At 40.1% G+C, this 21,097-nt stretch overlaps 2 protein-coding genes across 2 annotated transcripts in view; one reads left to right on the forward strand and one right to left on the reverse strand.

Annotated features, from left to right (window-relative positions):
- The window catches only part of LOC124276789 (sphingosine-1-phosphate phosphatase 2-like), a 33,735-nt gene extending 26,548 nt beyond the window's left edge, over positions 1-7,187 (forward strand). The window contains exons 2-3 of the mRNA XM_046712439.1: positions 1,053-1,142; positions 6,087-7,187. Coding sequence (XP_046568395.1) covers positions 1,053-1,142; positions 6,087-6,650 — 654 coding nt within the window. The 3' untranslated portion in view covers positions 6,651-7,187. The remainder of the gene's footprint in view (positions 1-1,052; positions 1,143-6,086) is intronic.
- Positions 7,188-10,690: 3,503 nt separating this feature from the next.
- The window catches only part of LOC124276790, a 60,675-nt gene continuing 50,268 nt past the window's right edge, over positions 10,691-21,097 (reverse strand). The window contains exons 5-7 of the mRNA XM_046712440.1: positions 15,012-15,092; positions 13,487-13,559; positions 10,691-12,211 (exon numbers count right to left, since the gene is read on the reverse strand). Coding sequence (XP_046568396.1) covers positions 11,332-12,211; positions 13,487-13,559; positions 15,012-15,092 — 1,034 coding nt within the window. The 3' untranslated portion in view covers positions 10,691-11,331. The remainder of the gene's footprint in view (positions 12,212-13,486; positions 13,560-15,011; positions 15,093-21,097) is intronic.

The following is a 21,097-nucleotide window of genomic DNA, read 5'->3' on the forward strand; positions in this document are numbered from 1 at the left end:
TTTACAATCCGTGTTTACAGACCATACTTTACAGTCCGTGTTTACAGACCATACTTTACAATCCGTGTTTACAGACCATACTTTACAATCCGTGTTTACAGACCATGTTTTACAGTCCGTTTTTACAGACCATACTTTACAGTCCGTTTTTACAGAAGTGTTATACACTTATTATGTTAATGAAGCCATTCAAGCAAAGTGTGGAAAGAGATGGCTAAATGGTTAGAAAGGTTGGCTGAAGGATACATTGAATTAACACCAGAATATATTATTTGGGTTTTAAGGGGAGAAATAGTAATCCACTTAATGCCATTTGTCTCATGGTGAAAAAAATATTTACAATATGAGCAGAAAAGGGAGAACACCTAATTTTAAAAGCATCCAAAAAGAAATATTAAGTTACTACCAAGCATGTAAATTCATTGCCTTTACAAACAACAATCAGTCCAAATGTTTTTTAATTTGGTCCTCTTTCCACACGCTAGTTTTAGACTTGTAGCTGAATATTTAATTGTAAACCTTAAAGAGTACACTTTAATGTTACAATGATTTGCCTTGCAGGTGATTAGAAACAGTCAAATATGCAGTAGACGTTGTCATACACTGTACTTTGTACAGTTATGTATAGGTAAACATCTGTTGAGAAATAATGGGTAATGTTAAATGACTTATACCTTGCATGTTACCAGAGGTAGTCAAACATACACAAGTTGTAATTCATATACAATACGAAACAACATTATGTACCGATGCCTACTTATGTATTATGTAGTTATGTCCACTTATATATATGTAATATCTGCAAAGAAAGAATGGTCAATGTAACACCGACTAAGGCCCTATGCCAAGCCTGTAAATACTACCTATTTATGTATGCCTTGTATATGTGAACATCTGTTCATAATTATAATGTCATGTAAACATGTACTGGGAAATAAAAACGTGAAAATAAAAATAAAATATTTTACATTCCGTGTTTTACAGACCATATTTTACAGTCCGTGTTTAACTTTGCATTCTGATGTTGTACTTCCTCGTGTTCCATGTTTCAGTTTCCTGCCGCAGCCGGTGTTGTCCTGGTGTCCACGTGGTGTGTCACCGTTTGCCTCAGCCGTCTCTACCTCGGGGTCCACTCTGTGCTGGTAAGTCTCACCTTGCATTCAGATAATAGTTACTGAATGGACAAGCTATTGACATGTAACCCGCTGAGTAGGTACAGACTTCACATACTGGCTAGGACGTGACTGCTCTTTATCAACACGAAGACAAATTATATTATCTCGAAAATGAACATCTGTTTGCAGTGTGCCAAATAGCCACTGGCCCATTAGCCCGTGGCTAGGAAAAATCCAGTCGGGCCAGTAAATGTCTACAGTCACTGGCCCGACTGGCTAGTGAAATTTTATGGGGTAATTTGTTTTGATGGTATTTTATCTTTTTGTAATGTTTGCTTAGTTTCTACATTCAAATTTCGGGCTAATGAACTATCAGGACTAGCTTGCCCGACTGGCTAGCAAAATTTGGGAACTATTTCGTATACCGACTGTGTGACATATTTTAGCAGGCATATGAGACTCAAACACATCACGAGTTATCTCCCTTGCATTGTAATGCAAGGGAGATAACTCGTGATGTGTTTGAGCCGGCTAGCAGTTGTAATGATGTCCGTGTTTACTGGGTTCACTCTCAACTCTCTAAACCTTTGGACAAAACTAATATTTTTCAACACTTTAGTTATTGCGTATGTGATCAAATCACTAAATGGATTCGGAGCTGGATAGGGGGTTGTTTTTTAAACCACAGGAGTTTAATTGTGGCATTATTCTCGACCTGTCATTTATTGATACCAAAACGGGACCTTTAGAAGCGGGTCAAGGCAGCTAAGGGACGTCACTCCGTTACCTGACGCTCTGCGCCTTGTACCAATCGTAACTACTCGCCTCTTTCCGTGCCTTCGTCACCACACGCCCTTTTCCGTAACATCCAAGATGTCGCTATTCGGCTTGTCCCGGAATATCACGAGTTGGTCACGAATGCTTTCCGTGACCTACAAGAAGACATCCGGCTTGCCGGAATGACACGAGTAGTAACGAATGCGCCATATACCATATACCATTGTTCAATCAAAAGTTGCCTTTGTGTTTTTTGTTGAACGTCATATTGAGCAATAACCCAGCTGCATCACCTTCGTGTGTAAATGGTGTTTTGGGTCTCGTCTAATACCTGGGATAGGCTAGTGGTTAAAACGTTCGCTTGCTCACGTTCGATGCCCCGGGTGCGTACAATAAGTGAGGCCTCGCTGTGACATTGGCCTCGCTGATCCATTTAGTTGCTACATGCGACTGGCACACGGGTTCCGGGTTAGAATTGATCCTCCGTAACCCATGCTCGTCGTTAGAGGCGACCTACGGGATATGGTCAGGCTCGCTAACTTGGTTGACACATGTCATCGTATCCCAATTGTGTAGATCGATGCTCATGTTGTTGATCACTGGATTATCTGGTCCAGATTCGATTATTTATATACCATCGTCATACAGCTAGAATATCCTGATGGCGGCCCCACACAACAAACCGAATAATAGATATACATCATCATCATCATCATAACTTATTTCGTATAGATGGCCATGAGGCCAACAGTACAGCATGTGTAAAACAATTAGACAAAAACATGTATATGCGCCACACTGAGAATATAGATCTTACTAGTTCAATGAATATGCTTATGTGTTCATAGAGACATTTTGTTTTGATCGAAGTACAAACCCTTTTTAAGAAAGATACAAAGTCTTAGGAGTCTATTCTCCTCACATGTTCTCATCAGTTTAACGAACATTTTTGGGGGCGGTGGGGTAGCCTAGTGGTTAAAGCGTTGGCTCGTCACGCCGAGGACCCGGGTTCGAATCCCCACATGGGTACAATGTGTGAAGCCCATTTCAGGTGTCCCCCGCCGTGATGTTACTGGAATATTGCTAAAAGCGGCGTAAAACCAAAACATTAGAACATTAGGGTAATTACGACAGTATTCAGGTAAATATCTAACACGATACTCATTGTAAAGAGGACACACTAATGTAATGTGGAATTCATCTTCTAGTTCAGTCACACAGGAGGTACAAAACGCAGTTTCATAGTTTTTGGAGTATCTATATACGAACTAACATTAAAATCATGTACATTGCAACGCAGCTTTGTCAACCATCTCCGTAATAACTAATAATAACTAATAGTTACAAGATATTTTTCAAGTAAATAGACTGTCTTTATGGTTGAATAGAACGTCAGGGATTTGGATAAAGCTATATATTGATACCATTCTTGATAATAAATGTCTTTGCAACGCTGTTTAAAATTATCAAGAAAACATTGTTTGTTACCAACATCTTGTGCTATCTATACGTAATTGAAACCGTATCTAAATAATAACATTCTCACTTTTGATACCCAGTTCACATCCCCATTATCATCTAATCCTCTTAACATTTCATAACATTTCCTTGACATAGAATTCTCGTCCAAAACGAAAGGAGGGAGATATAGGCATATCTTTCAATAGGATAACTACCTCATCCTGCCAGTGCGGCTTTACTTGATGCCCTTGAACCAGTCTATAATACATATTTATAAAAACTTGAATGAACCTTTTCAATTGGTATACGGTTTCCCCATCCCCTAAGCTCCGCTCCATATAAAAGTATAGGCTTAGTCTGAATGCTGCCTCAATTGGCAGATTTTAAAATTTGTTAATAAAACGTTTAATTGGGTACAGTGCCTTTTCTGCTTGTTGGGGAAGTGGAGATACCATGTCTATGAACATATATTTCGATGTATTTCTGTTTTAGTTTCTATTTTTAATCCGAGACAAAATTCCAGCTAACTGCCATTGCACGATGTTCTTTAACACTATGAAAACCTAACGGAAATTATCTGGTTAATGTAATTCAACTGCCAAATGTAGTAATATTATTTCAGAGCAACTGTCGGAAATCGTTTATCGAAAATCTGCCTCTTACCGTTAACGGAGACAAACGGTTCGGCCTGTTGCTAGGCAACTAACTTTCGTGTGTCGGTAGGTTCGGTATTAAGGTATCAGAAATCAATGGCGGTGTATGGAGTCCTGAACACCTGATATAAGGAATACCCGCCAATACAACCTGATTCAACAGCTTTCCCTCTGTGTTTGCCATAGCAATGATTTATGAATAACTGACGAGGTGGCCCACGAGAATACTATTCCTCTGGGGAATTTTCTTTACAAGGGCAGGGGACCTTTAATTTGGAAACATAACTGCATGATTATGCTTTATATGTTTAACAAATATTTCACGATCCAGGAGGGCGTTATAAAATTATAAACTATATAAATAATAACGGGCTAAGAATGCATCCCAGGCGGAAACCCCATATGATTTGACCTGACAATGATTCAAACATTGTTGCTGTATTCGAGCAGGTCATTAAGTCATACAACCAATCAAAATAAAGTCAGCCCTCGTGTCTGACTGCGGTTAAAAATTGCCATTCAGTGGGGATGTAGTTGATCAGGTTAAAAAATATGTATTGGAATTTAACCTTTCTGTGATTCTGCGACAATATTTTCAGTTGTCCTTCCACAATCTGAGAATATTAGGTCAGAAAACATATTGTAAGTGTACTCAATTATTTATTACCACTATTGAAGACAGAGATAAAGTATGCAAACATATTCAAAGATAATTATTCATTGTATGATGGTGATTTGTGAAAGTGTAATGAGTATATGTATATTGTGAATGTATTCTACATACATTGCACTGTGGAAATATATATGGTAAAAAAAATATATATACATATATTTTCAGTTGTAATTTGACCAAATCCTTTGCAAGTGTATACTTCATTGTTCCCGGCAGCTTATAAAATGTCTTCTACCAACATCAATCATTCAGAGAAATGAAATGAAGTTGATCTATGTCTGTAGATAATTTTCTATGTATAATTGAGAGTATAGTATTACACTTAGGAGATGACTTCTTTGAGAGGCGGGGTGGTGGCGTAGCTTAGTTTATCAAAGCGTTCGCTCGCTAACGTCAAAGTCCCGGGTTCGATTCCCCACATGAGTACAATGTGTGAAGCTCATTTCTGCCGTGATATTACTGGAATATTGCTGAAAGCGGCGTAAACCCCAACTCACTCACTCTGATTTCAAGGAAAGCATCGGAAGTGTCTGACATACTATATACTACCCGTCAAAAGTTTAGAGTCACTAGTGTAAATATGCAAATATTCCATACTGTTTAAAGGTACTGTTTACGCATGAACTGATGTATTGTAAATCAAATTCGTAACGTTGAAAAGAGTATTGTCATGAATTCAGTAAATGATAAAAATCAGTGAAAATTGGCGAATACTTAACAAAATTTTACATCAAAACGAAGCTTTTCACATGCACGATGTTTGCCCATGCTTTTCAGCAATTTGATGCATGATCCTCTTGTAATTCATCTGCATGCGGTTTGCAGTTGGTTCCCCCAAGTTAATGTAGAAATCGATCTTCGATGTAACCATATGTATATACATGACATATAGTGAGTGTTTTAAGTGAGTCTAAAATTTTGAGGGGTAGTATATATTTGAGAGACATTTAGAAATTGGAGCATAACGGAAGGATAATACTATATTGGTAAACAATATTTTGTATTACACTTGTATATATGCCTCCCAATCCTTATTCTTTTCACCACTTGCTTGATAACAGTGTTAGAACCTACACCGAAATGCCGCTCTCACTGTAATCATTATATTGCTTCCCTTCCTTACTAAGGGCCCGTGAAGATCCGGGTTAGAGTTGGTCTTCAGTAACCCATGCTTGTCGTAAGAGGCGACTAACGGGATCGGGTGGTCAGGCTCGCTGACTTGGTTGACACATGTCATTGTATCCCAAATGTGTAGATCAATGTTCATGCTGTTGATCACTGGAGTTTCTGTCCGGACTCGATTATTTACAGACCGCCTCCACATAGCTGGAATATTGCTGAGTGCGGCGTTAAACAACAATTAAATTATCAATCAATAACTGCAATCAAATACTTTTCTTTCCGCAGGATGTGTTAGTCGGATTCGTGTATTCTATGGCAATCATCATCATTGCAACACCTTATTTCAAGGAATTCGACACATTCCAACAAACTCACCCAAGCGCCCCTGTCGTCCTCTTCATCACCGGTCTCGCCCTTTGTACAGTGTGTTACCCCAGTAAAGATCAACACTCCGCCAAGGGCGACGCTGTCGGAACCGTTGCCGTCACTGTCGGTCTCTCCTTCGGCTTGTGGCTCAACCACCATCTTGGATTGACCTCTCCACCGGAAGTGACATATCCATACGCCATTGCAAGCCCCACAGTGAAATGGCTGGCTTTGTCCATCATACGTATGTTTTCTGGTGCCTTTGTGCTAGCGTTGGTCAGAGAAGTGGTCACAACTGTGTCCATCAAAGCGTTATCGTATTTGTTTAGGTTGGAAAAGCCAGACAAGAGACATCCAACGGTCCAAACAGCCTATAAGTTCATCAGCTATTTCGCGATCGGAGTATGTACCATGTGGGCTGTGCCATATGTACATACCATCATGGGAATATGTCGATCACAGTTTTACTATGAGGTCTCATAACACAATGCACATAAAGGACAAAACAATCATCTTGGCCACTGTTTCATCGAAAATGTCCAGTCAGGATTCGTTTTAAAGGCTATTTCAAATCAAATTTGGTTTTTATGTTTCAGTGGCTTTTATTCTGAATCAATTGATATTTAATTCTGTGAACAAGCAAACTATCTCATGATTCGGTACTTCTAAGCATATTAATTGCTCTGCTGTAAAACAAAGCGGTAATTTGGTTACTAATAATTGTTGCTCTATTTTGGTTATCGGATTCGCTCGTAACTTTCTGTGTACACGATTGGAAAGTGCACGGAAAGAGACGAATAGTGGATACTTTATAATTAGTGGATATAAGACTACGCGATCGCTAAACTTGCCACGTGATACGAGTTGAATGGAATAGGAAGGAAGTATTCCTTAATTTGTTAATATATATAAATTGCAATCTGATAATTACTTTTTGTACACTTACAAAAATCTTTTATCATTTCTTGTTTTATATATAAATATATATATATATATATATGTGTGTAAAATTATATATATATATATATACATATACATATATATACATACATATATATATATACACACATACATATACATGTATACATACATATATATATACATATATATATATACACACACACACACATATATATAATTTTACATTCACACACACGAGCACACTTACGCCTGTGCGCACGCACGCACACACTCACTCATAACCCATTTACCTCATCCTCGTACCTACTCATGACTCACCCATGACCTCATCCATCTCGCTTGTCCAAAATGATAAAATAGATTTTGTAAATTCGGTTCATGAAGTCAACGATCACTATTATTCAGTATATGCGATGTTTAAAGTGATTAACATTATAATCAAAATATATTTCTAGTGCTACGCCGCTAGTCAAGTGGCCATAGTTTCTTTATTCTTTGTATGTATTCATTTCACACACGCTCAGATTCATGCATACCGATTTCATTAAATTAGTATTTAGAAGACAACATGTATGCCCCACCGTCCTATATGTTTGTTTGTTGTTTACCCCATATTGTTGTTTACGCCGAGGGCGGTGGGGTAGCCTAGTGGTTAAGGCGTTCGCTCGTCGCGCCGAAGACCTGGGTTCGTTTCCCTACATGGGCACAATGTGTTGAGCCCATTCCTGGTGTCCCTCGCCGTGATGTTGCTGGAATATTGCTGGAATGTTGCTAAAAGCGGCGTAAAACAAAACTCACTGACTATTTAACGCCGCACTCAGCAATAATCCGGCGGCGGCGGTCTGTAAATAATCGAATCCGGACCAGACAACCCAGTGATCAACAGCATGAGCGTCTATCTACGCTACTGGTTTACAATGATATGCTTGTGTCAACCAAGTCGCCTTTTACGTCAAGCATGGGTCCAATTCTAATCGGAATCTTCATTGCTCCACCGTGATAAGAAGGACATGATAATTCGCGGTGATCCACACACCCTGTGAGGTGTTTGGCTTGTCAGCATGACACTCGTGCTACAAACACCTTGTGAATTGGATTCTTCAGACAGCAGTCACGTGATATGATTGTTACACTGATGATTGACGCCAATCATGTATGATATTGGGAACAAATAGTACATTTCCATTCACTATATGATTTCTCAAACTGATGCAATAAACAGTTACTATATATGAAACTCACTTTTAGTTCTTTGTTTTGAAATCAAAATGGCGAGGTATTTATCTGTATTCGCAGGCATTTGTCGCTTGATGGATTAACACTTAGCCTCTCAAAATGTAAATGTTTTTACTGAAAGCAAAATTTAACTTGAAAAGGAGTCACAGTTCGATCCGAGATTCGGAACGTGAGGAAAACCTACTTGCTTCATTGGGGGCTTTTGCATAGCAGACGGGGATGGGCATAATCCGGATCTGGGGCGGTGGGTTAGTGGTTAAAACGTTCGCTCGTCACGCTGAAGGCCCGGGTTCGATTCCCCACATGGGTACAATGTATGAAACCCATTTCTGGTGTACCCCGCCGTAATATTTCTGGAACCTTGCTAAAAGCGACGTAAAACCATTCTCACTCACTCAACGGCACAACAAACAATATGTAACTGTTTTCCTACATTTGAATGAGTCATCTTGGTTTAATGCAACCTCATTAAAATCCGAGCAGCATTTCATGAGACTGGCTTCAACGACACTTCGAAATGTCGTCACACCGTTGTGCCGAACTTGAAGAGACCTACGTGAACACTTCGAATTATCCGAGCAAACACGGTATGATGACAAACCAAGTTGTTACTTCGAGACAACCAAACGTTCCCAACGTCAAAGGTCGACACAATAGTTTACGGTATATTACAGCACGCCAGCTTTGTGTAGAAGGAAAGGATTTCCCAAATGTTGACAAGTGTTACTGAATCCCAATTGCGCAGATCGATTATTTACAGACCGCCGCCATATAGCTGGAATATTGCTGAGTGTGGCGTTAAACAACAACCCCCAAAAAAAAAACAACAACAAAAACAACACACAAAAAACCCAAAGTAACAAAAACAACAACAACAAACAACCTGATATTGACGACACAAATTGACGAAGTCAGCAACCATAAATCTATTGGCAACCATATGAAGGATTGCTCAAATATGTCAGTAGGAGTTATGTCCCTTTGACTTCCATACGATCTTGGGGCGATGGTTTCATGGCCATTCGGCACTGAATTCTGAACGTGGATATATAATTAACGCTTCACGTGTATCACGGGAATGGTCACCGTTGATCTTCACATCTAACGCGTGAAGTGTGAGTCAGTTGTTCATTATATTAATAAATCAATGAGATTTTAACGACAACTTTTGTGGTGAGAGTTATAAAGTCGCCTGAAAGGCTATTGTGCATACATGGCGACGTACACGCATGTGCTAATGTGGTGCGTGCGTGCGCGTGCGTAGGTGGTTTCAAGTATCACTAAAGTAGAAATTACAGAAATGTGACAGAGATAGACTTCGGTGATTTGATAAAATGGCATAAATAAAGACTACTGGGTTTCAATTTCTATAAATTACAAACTATGGTACCTTACCTTCATGATTCATTCAAATGGTATCACGTGACAACAATATAATATAACCAGATGTGTAATGTCCAGTATTTCCTCTCAAGAATCAACGACTTGGTGTATGGCGTGTACCTCGACGGCGTGGATCGATGCACATGATATTAATCACTGGACTGACTTGTGCATATTCGAGTAAGTACAAGCCACTACAACAGAGTGAGTGAGTATGATATTACGCCGCTGTCAGCAGTATGCCAGCAAGATCACTCCGGAGACATCAGCCTCACCCATTCGTGACCAACTCGTGTTATTCCGGTACAAGCCGAAGACCTAGAGTCTTCTCGGAGGTCGGGGAAAGAGGCGAGTGGTGAGACTGCAGCCACATCAATGCCATGAACCTGCAGCTGGGTGCGGTTGTCATTATTGTTGGTAATGAACGTGTGAAGTTTAGCTTTGATCCGGAAGTTACTGAAGAGGGATAGAGTGCGTAAAAACGGCAAAACCCTCTCAATTCATAACAAGGCAGAATCCATGGTGCTATGTGTTTATGAATAAGTATCAAATTTCTAACATTTTAACACCCCCCCACCCCCCTCTCCTCAAAACACCCCTAAAATTAGACAAGAACTCTGACAACACCAAAGCCCTTACAACACATTTTGTATGTGTAGTATACGTGTGTTTTGAGTAACATTATCCGTGTAGTAGTAATGAGGGGATTTCCAACATGGCTGTTCCGGCAGCCATATTGAAAATTAGAATTGAGCTTCTTGAATAAACTGGGATGTCGTCATTGGTGGGAACAAACAGGTGAAGTAGCGTTGGTCCAGAGGGTGATGAGAAGATGTAAACGATGCGCTGGGGACACCACATAAACCATGGCCAGAGACCATATACCGATATATAATTTATGTATATGGTCTCTGCATAAACTTACGCCACAAAATACCGCCTGGCGTTCTGTCAGCCGAGCTGGAATGAAAAAAACACACAAGTGCTTTAATAATTTTATTTTGTACACTTTTTTTTATATTCGGTGGAATTATGTTCGTAAACCAAATGAGAAACGGTTCGACTAATTGACAGGTTTAGCAAAATGATGTTTTTAATTTTGGATATTGTCACGTTCCCCCCAAAATGGAAAGTGAATAGTTTCACGTTGTTTCTTTGTCACTAGAACACCTTGGTCTGAAAGGTCCCATCCTAAATGCAGAATAAATAACATTGTTATGATAATAGGTGACGAATTAGGATGGAATACACGTATATCCAATCAGCACAAAGTTCATTCTCCGACTATGGTTTCTTCCAAGGCAGTCTAGATTATCCACGATCTCAGTTGATCGTTTGCTGCCGTGGTAACGAATGCACAATAACAACATGAGTTGTCTCCCTTCCTATGCACACATTCAATTGACGTCCGTAATGAAATCTCTGGTCTCGCTTAATTCAATGCATACTGTACCCACTGTTATCATGACATTCGACCTTTTTTCACAGACACAAAAAATACACATCGGTGGGTATCTTCGTTCTGTATCCATTCCACAAATATTCCTCTCTAAATATAATATATACACAATTATCATACAGAAATTAACATGTCACTGAGGAAAACAGCCATTGTAGCCATTAGTTAGTGGTCACGTGACTCCTCTGTCACACGATTACCTCCCTTTGATTTCTGTCTTTGGTTATCCGTGGGTTTGATCCCGGGACGAATAGAACCACCTCCTGGTGAATTCCCGGGAACGTTAGTGTATATTGGTTGGGTCAGTTCTAAAGGTTTTTTGGTTTTAGTACGGGGATCAGATACAACGGGTCCCGGTTGTTTGACCGGTCCATTAGAATGATTCACGACACTGCTTGTAGCGTAGAGTCCCTCGGAAGACGGATTTGGGACTTTCAAATCTGTAACTTCAACTCCACGAGGAACGTTCTTGGCTGATGGCGTGGCCCGGCTGAGACGGGAATGAAGCAGATGATTCTGGTCCGCAAAACGAGGACTCTTTTGCTCACTGTCTATAACGATATTCTCGTAATCCGAGATTTTAGGGTCACGAAACGATCTGCCTATTGTTGAGCGAGTTATGAAAGGCCCGGATGTGTTGGACAATAATCCAGGTGGGGCTGGATCCGAAAATGTCCGTGTGTGCGTCGGCAGTCTCCCGAAGGTTTTCCCGTTCGGATGAGTTCGGGAGAATGTTGAAATGTTCTGCGAAGAAAATGGCAACTGACTAGGCGGCAAAGGTCGAATTGATGGCCCAAACGTAAATTTCTGAGGATCCCAACGACAGTTATCTCCCTTGCAAACGTCCTCGACCTCTGCGTAACCTGGTGACGCCGGTGTGGCTTGAACACGGGATGCTATTGAGTCAGCCACCTCGCAATAACAGTCCCTCAATATTGGCCGCTCGTGTTTTAACGGGGACGCTGAACTTGGGGGACTCCCAGGGCTTGTGTCGCAAGGGGTAGGTACTGCATAGACGTGTTCCACGCGCTCGATTCTCGGACGTCTGAAATGAACAATTAAACGTTAGCACGGTACCGCTACATACATTTACGAGAAACTACAACATTTATAGAAGAATGAAGCATATATGGCGGAGTGAGTTAGATGTACATGTATCGCCGCTTTTCAACAGTATTTCAGTTACATCAAGGAGATTCAGTTTCATGTGGTACTACTCAGCTGTCCACAACCAGGACGAATGTGATCCTGCCATGCCTAAGGGAGACAACTCATTATATGCTGTGCGGTACTGCAATTGGGCGCGGATTCCAACAGGACAAGGCCAGGAGTCTATCTATCGTAATCAAGAAACGTTAAGAGATCACCCGATTCTTAATAACGACAGATAATCTGTCATGACAGTCGCATACTGTTTACATGAATATCTAGTATCTCTTGTTCTCTCTGCAGAGGGGAATTGATAGAATAGTTTTGAATTTTCATCCAAATAAAACGCAACTATAATTGACTAACAAAGCATTTTGGAAAAACAGTTTATGTTTCAGATATATTACGACTGCCATCAAATGGGCTACATTCACAATTATCTTACCTCACACATAAATGTCGCTTTCTGATTGGCTGAGCGCTCTTCTATTATTTTCAATGTACCCCGCTACAAGCGAGTAACATTTCAATGTAGCCCGCTGTCAATGGCAACTCATTTGGTACTTCGTGGTAGTAATTCTTTATCTCGAATAACATTGAATCAATTATGATGTACGGAAATTACCGATGTTTTGCGAATGCAAATCGATAGAAGGGAGATAACCGAAATCTGTTTTTCTTGTCAGCAAAATCTAGCGATAGCTACAAAAGGATTTGTACCCGATCTTCAAACAATTCAAAATTAACATTAAGGTGTTCGGTAAGATAAATACGTTGTTCACTGGCCCCTCGGGGCCCATGGGTTGATGTACCCTCGATGTTTGTTTATGTTCCCTGAGCCCGAAGGACACAACCGGGCTCAGGGAACATAAACAAACATCGAGGGTACATCAACCCATGCCCCCCTCGTGACCAGTGTACAATTTATAATGTGAGTTCTAAATCCCTGTCCGGATTAAGCCGGAAATACCCGAAAGTGAGATAGATGACCACTCGTGTCTTTCCTGGGTATATCGAATTGCAGGTTACGGAAAGACGCGAGTGGTGCCGAATGTAAACCATGACGTGTTGGTGGTAAATTCTTTGACACTAACCAAGATTGTTATGCGTTGATTTTGATTTAAGATTGAATTTGGAAGTAAGGAGATGATCGAGATACACGTTTACTTACTTCAAGAATATAACTGTCAGGATGATGGCCACGAGCAGGACAGCTCCGATTGTCGACACCACGATAATCACAACTAAAAGAAAGGGAATGCATTGACATAAACGTAATGCGAATAAAGAAATCAGGGTGTGAGAGTGGGTATTGTTTTACGACGCTTCAGCAATATTCCAGCAATATCACGACCACGGAGCAGGAAAACAGATGCGACCAATGTGGGAATTAAGCCATGGTCTTTGATGGAACGTGAATAAGGGACAGACATGTTGCCACATTGAGGATATAATGAAGTACTGGCACACAGTGTACAGAATTAATATCAACTTTGGCACAACGTGGATTGATAGAACTACTGAAACAATTTGGCTATGGCAGAAATCTGGACACAGGGTTGGCATAGTCCGTTTGGCTCAAAAGCAGACCGATGAATTGCAACCTAACTAAAAACAATTACATATAATACTCAATGAAACGCTGATCATAATCAAAACATCAGACCAACTCTGTGATTTATTTGCAGAATTTATGTCCTAAAAATAAAAAGGTTTTAACAAACTATCATTAAAATGTTGACACAGTTCACTATGTGTTACGAGGGAGGAGTGCAGAGAAAGGGACAGCCAGGTGTTCGAGAAGCACGTGCACAAGTGCCGACAAAGTTATTGATTCATTAACCTGTGCTGTGCCGTCTCCATCCTTTCTCGCACACCTGGCTGTCCCTTTCTTTGCACTCCTCCCTCGTAACAAATAGTGAACTGTGTCAAAATTTTAATGATAGTTTGTTAATTTTTAGGACATAAATTCTGCAAATAAATCACAGAGTTGGTCTGATGTTTTGATTATGATCAGTGTTTTTTATTAAGTATTATATGTTTATTATTTTTCGAGTTAGATTGCAATTCATCGGTCCGTTTTTAAGCCAAACGGACTATAAAGGACATTTTTACACATTCCGGAGACACACCGACACAACTTAGAAGGGAAGAAATATGGACACTAAGTGCATAGATAGCGACAGCTATAGACACTGTATGGGATGGACGTATTGTCACACAATAGACAGCGCGGAATAAAATATATATACTGACACAATGTGGAGATATATACACTTTTGTACCTACTTACTGCCTAAATATTACCAAGTGTCGACCGCCTCCGTGGTATAGTGATTATAGCGTCCGCCCGGAGTGCGGAAGGTCGCGGGTTCGACCCCCGACCGCGTTATACCAAAAGACGTTAAAATATGGTACTTGTTGGTCCCTGCCTGGCGCTCGGCATTAATAGGTACAACAAGGACTGGTCGGATCGGAGTCAGTATAATGTGTCTGAGTGGGGTATTCATGCTTCACTGCGGCATGGTATCTCAGTGGGCTAGCACTATAAAACCAGCTTAAGTCTGGGCTAGTACAAGCAGCCGTACATACACACGCATGCACGTCGTCATATGAGCGAAATATTCTCAAGCACGACGTAAAACCCAATTCCACCACAACCACTATTACCAAGTGTCGCTATTACACAGACCTACCTGTGATGCTGATCTTCTCCCGCTCGCTAGATGGCGTCTCCGTGCTCGTCAAGGCGGTGTTCAGTGTCGAGGTGTACCAGTCTACAAACAACAACTCCATAGTTTTAGCAACGTGAAGTGAAGATTACGACTGGGTAAAAAGAAGCCGTTTAACGTCCAAACTGAAACATGCCATGTGTCTAGCTCAACCAACTGCCGGTAAGAAAGCATGCTTACAATTCTGGGTTGCACTTCCCCATAATAAAAAGTTCAAAGTTTGCAATCACTTGACTTATAAGTCTTGGTACTTGAATTTGAACTCGGGGTTACAGACTTCCTTCTAGGAAGGAGTTTACAAGGTCGCATGTGTACACACTTGCCACGTGCACGATGGGAATCTGTAGAGCTGTTGTTGAATATACCAGGTTCAGTAAAACCATGTTTTTTGGATTGTCACGTTTCGGGACCATTACAGATCCCTTCTTCAGGTGAACTCATGATACAGAAGCTTTCTTAATAAAAGTATCTTGGAGATAACGTCTATTTGAAATTTAGCACAGGACATGTAGGTGAGTGAGTGAGTGAGTGAGTGAGTGAGTGAGTGAGTGAGTGAGTGAGTGAGTGAGTGGGTGGGTGGGTGGGTGGGTGAGTGAGTGAGTGAGTGAGTGAGTGAGTGAGTGAGTGGGTGGGTGGGTGGGTGAGTGAGTGGGTGAGTGGGTGGGTGGGTGAGTGAGTGGTTGTAATAGAAGGATTGCATATCAACTCTATCAACATCCGACCCGGAATAGCCTCTACAATTTGTACCCACAGAGTTGAACACTTCAACGAAATGAGCGAACGCTTTAACCGCTTTCAGCAATATTCCAGCTTTAGCGGCACTATTAGCAATATTCCAGCAATATCATGACGGGGAATACCAGAAATGGGCTTCACACATTTTATGGGGAATGGAACCCGGGTCTTCGGCGTTACGAGCGAACGCTTTAACCACTAGGCTACCCAACCGCCCCCTAAGAAGACTGAAGATAAACATACATGCAGCAACATAGGGGACCTGACCTTCACTCAGGTGAGCTATAACACAAAGTACACGAGCACGGAATTAAACTGACAGGTAACATTATATTTTTGGCTTTATTTCCTCAAAATTAGAACACAAACACCGATCAACTTTATCTAAAAGCGTTTTCTTGTAAACATCTATTGCCATAAGAAAAACCTAGCCTCAATGAAACCTGTCCGATATCGTACTGTGTTCTGTCTCACTTCTCGTATACGTCATGATATCGAACGATTATACTACATATACACGATAGGGGCTGACATATGAGACGCTGGAGCCCTGATCATGCTTATCTATTGGCTATCAGTCTCGCTGTACTTTGAGTGTTTCTGGAAGTATCTGGGTTTTTTTCATTCAGATCAACAAACGGCGGGTAAACAGTTCTCATGTTTAAGGAAGGGTGGGCGCAGTTTAGGCAGTTTCCCAGATCTAACGCACCTGTTTCTTTGAGGAGTCGCACACATGTCGTCTTTAGGGCGGTTTTCGTATACGTTCCGTAATATCTGGAGCCCTACCCGACGAAAATATAATTTGGAGACATACATGTTACAGTCAATCTGTCGACCAGTCATTTGGGCAAATGACTGTAACGATGAATCATTTGGTCAAAAGAATAAAATTCTCAGTCATTTGACCAAATGGCTAAAAATTTCTTTGATTACTACACAGTGTTTGTTTAAGAGAAACCATGTGCCCCATGTGTTTTCTGTGAAAACCCCTTTGTTGAGACAACATTGAAAATAAATACCTGGCACTTAATGAATTGACTAAAACTGTTCAGGTATTCAGTCTAACTAGAACTCTAATGTTTTAGTCTTTTGACCAAATGACAGATCGTTTTAGTAATTTGGCCAAATGACTGGTCTTACAGATTGACTATAACATACGCTTGTAACTTCCTGGGGACACACGTGTGATCTCTTAATAGTGGCTGATAGGGCTGGATATTACCCTGATTCTCATATTCCGATATACTGCAATACTTTAACAGATATTGCAATACATATTGTGATATAATGACCGGAAGGTTTCTGCCCAAGTGCGTACATAATATATTCACAATAGCTCTCTGTGTGCGACATCATCTTCTTAGATGCTGTTACACCTAGGCTAATAACTAGTCTCTGAAATGAACATATTTTACAGAAAATTAAGTTCATAGTAAAAAAAAGTAAAATATAATGAAAAGGAGTCCTGAGACTTTCAGGCTCCCCATCCCCATTGTGCAAGGCTGTATGCCAATAGTTTACAGATAAATAAAATTCTATAGAGACTTAGTGCTGAATGTTATTGCACAATGAAACAAAACCATGATTTAGGTGAACAACTTGAGCTTATAATCTTATGTGACCTCCAGTAATTATGATCTTTGACTAGAATGTAAATATACAGTCCTACAAAATTTATAAGACTTAGGCCTTTATGATACATTGATAACATATGTTCCATTATGAAACAATAAAAAATGATAAAATAATGTGAATTGTGAAATGGTCACTCAGAACCAGAGGTTCCACTAATAAGTCCAAATAAAAAATGGTCCATTTGAGGTCACTTAATTCAAGCCCACAAAAATTAATTCTAATTTGGTAGAATATTTGGCACTTTTCGAGGCAATTGTAACATGTTACATGAAACCAAAAGAAATAAAAGTATATTTGGCACTTTAAGAGCACATTTAGTTGCTATGGAAATCAAGGGCAGATAATTCAAAGGGAGCTAGGTCTGGATGACCCAATATATTGCAGAATCTGAACCATATCGTGATAATCGTATCGCGAGATACTGTACCGCTATATACCGGTTTATCGGAATTATTACACAGCCCTAGGGGCTCATACCACATGTGATGCCTTATGCCTGGTTCGACCAGTGTACGATATGTCTGGTTTGAGCACAGCATGATGTATGTAGGGTTGGACCAGCACCTTACTGGGGATATCTGTCGGTAATGTCAAACTTGAACAACTACTTCAAAATACCACAGTTAGTTAACTTGGTATGAAAGCAGCCGAACAGTCTGCTCACACTACTTTCCCTTTCCGATACATGCCAACTGTGTGGAAACGTCGGTGATCATAACAAACCCCGAGTGGGACAATTAACGCTACTGTACAAATAACTAGGTTTATCGGTAATATTGCACAGCCTAAGAAATAACTGACACCGATGTGTCTGTGTGTGTTCCAGCATTATCATGACGGGGAACACCAGAAATGGGCTTCACACATTTTATGGGGAATGGAACCCGGGTCTTCGGCGTTACGAGCGAACGCTTTAACCACTAGGCTACCCAACCACCCCCTTAAAAGACTGAAGATAAACATACATGCAGCAACATAGGGGACCTGACCTTCACCCAGGTGAGCTATAACACAAAATACACGAGCACGGAATTACGCTCACAGGTAACATTATATTTTTGTCTTTATTTCTTTAAAATTAGAACACAAACACCGATCAACTTTATCTAAAAGCGTTTTCTTGTTATCATCTATTACCATAAGAAACACCTAGCCTCAATGAAACCTGTCCGATATCGTACTGTGTTCTGTCTCACTTCGCGTATACGTCACGTTATCGAACGATTATAATACATATACACGATAGGGGTTGACATATGAGACGCTGGAGCCCTGATCATGCTTATCTATTGGCTATCAGTCTCGCTGTACGTTGAGTGTTTCTGGAAGTATCTGGGGTTTTTTCATTCAGATCAACAAACGGCGGGTAAACAGTTCTCATGTTTAAGGAAGGTGGGCGCAGTTTAGGCAGTTTCCCAGATCTAACGCACCTGTTTCTTTGAGGAGTCGCACACGTTCCGTAATACCTGGAGACATATATGGTACAGTCAATCTGTCAACCCAGTCATTTGGGCAAATGACTGTAACGATGAATCATTTGGTCAAAAGAATAGAATTTGACCAAATGGCTAAAAATTTCTTTGATAAATACAGAGTGTTTGTTTAAGAGAAACCATCAAGTTAAAACATTGATTACACAACAGTATCGTTTCCTGTTGACTGGGTCCCGTCCTATTGCGCAACTTAGTACAATAACCAGTCCAGAATTTTGGGACCAATTTATTTAACTGGATACATAATTATTAATCAGTATTATTTGATACATCTAAGCATTTGTAAAGTGCAACACTACGCTCCTTCTAATCCTTGCAAACACGTCGTGTAGCGTGCTCTGTCGTACAGCGAGCTCTGACAAACGGAAACCTGGAAATCGTGGAAATCTCAAAACGAGGCTCTGCCGCTAGAAACGTTTGGCGGTCTGGTACGGACCTGATATGATATCAATCACATTGTGCTTTCAGGAACTACACTGAATAAGCACACAAAACACAAAAAAGGTGTAACCAGGGAGCCAAATGAATTGTGAATCATTTTACGACCTCATCAAACAGGGGCAGTCTGTGACGTCTTAGTTAAAATTAAAATTTACTTGTAAATACCATTTTCTGATGAAACAAGGAAATGGAATTCAGTGTAACCATAGTTGTTTGTGATGTCTATTTTCATTTTCACACGAGAAAATTCGGATCGGCTGAAAAGTAGGTCATTGTCTGTATAGGTTAATGAGACTCATGTTTCGGTTTGTGCCCCATGTGTTTTCTGTGAAAACCCCTTTGTTGAGATAACATTGAAAAAAAATACCTTGCACTTAATGAATTGACTAAAACTGTTCAGGTATTTTGTCTAACTAGACCAAATGACTGAAACTTTTAGTCTTTTGACCAAATGACTGATCGTTTTAGTAATTTGGCCAAATGACTGGTCTTACAGATTGACTATAACATAAGCTTGTAACTTCCTGGGGACACACGTGTGATCTCTTACTGTGGCTGATAGGGCTGGATATTGCCCTGATTCTCATATTCCGATATACTGCAATACTTTAAGAGATATTGCAATACATATTGTGATATATTGACCGGAAGGTTTCTGCCCAAGTACGTACATAATATATTCACAATAGCTCTCTGTGTGCAAAATCATCTTCTTAGATGCTGTTACACCTAGGCTAATGACTAGTCTCTGAAATGAACATATTTTACAGAAAAAAACAGTTTATAGTAAAAACAAATATATATAATGAAATGGAATCCTTAGACTTTCTAGACTTGCCACATTTTTTAGACTTGCAATTGCGTGGGCTTTCTGGATATGTTTGCATCAGGGTCTGTATGTCCGACTACTGTTACACCATACTTTCAGGCTCCCCATTCCCATTCTTCACGGCTGTATGCCAATAGGTTACAGATATATACAATTATATAGAGACTTAGTGTGGAATGTTATTGCACAATGAAACAAAACCATGATTTAGGTGAACAACTTGAGCTTATAATCTTATGTGACCTCCAGTAATTATGATCTTTGACTAGAATGTAATTATACAGTCCTACAAAATTTATAAGACTTAAGCCTTTATGATACATTAATAACATATGTCCCATTATGAAACAATAAAAAATGATAAAATAATGTGAATTGTGAAATGGTCACTCAGAACCAAAGGCTCCACTAGTAAGTCCAAATAAAAAATGGTCCATTTGAGGTCACTTAATTCAAGCCCACAAAAATTAATTCTAATTTGGTAGAATATTTGGCACTTTTCGAGGCAGTTATAAAAATTCTTCCACTTGTAACATGTTACACGAAACCAACAGAAATAAAAGTATATTTGGCACTTTAAGAGCACATTTAGTTGCTATGGAAATCAAGGGCAGATAATTCAAAAGGGAGCTAAGTCTGGATGACCCAATATACTGCAGAATCTGAACCATATCGTGATAATCGTATCGCGAGATACTGTACCGCTATATACCGGTTTATCGGAATTATTACACAGCCCTAGGGGCTCATACCACATGTGATGCCTTATGCCTGGTTCGACCAGTGTACGATATGTCTGGTTTGAGCACAGCATGATGTATGTAGGGTTGGACCAGCACCTTACTGGGGATATCTGTCGGTAATGTCAAACTTGAACAACTACTTCAAAATACCACAGTTAGTTAACTTGGTATGAA

This window comes from Haliotis rubra, unplaced genomic scaffold (genome assembly GCF_003918875.1).
Source record: "Haliotis rubra isolate DU_JTF1 unplaced genomic scaffold, ASM391887v1 Scf213, whole genome shotgun sequence".
Taxonomy (NCBI): Eukaryota; Metazoa; Mollusca; class Gastropoda; order Lepetellida; family Haliotidae; genus Haliotis; species Haliotis rubra.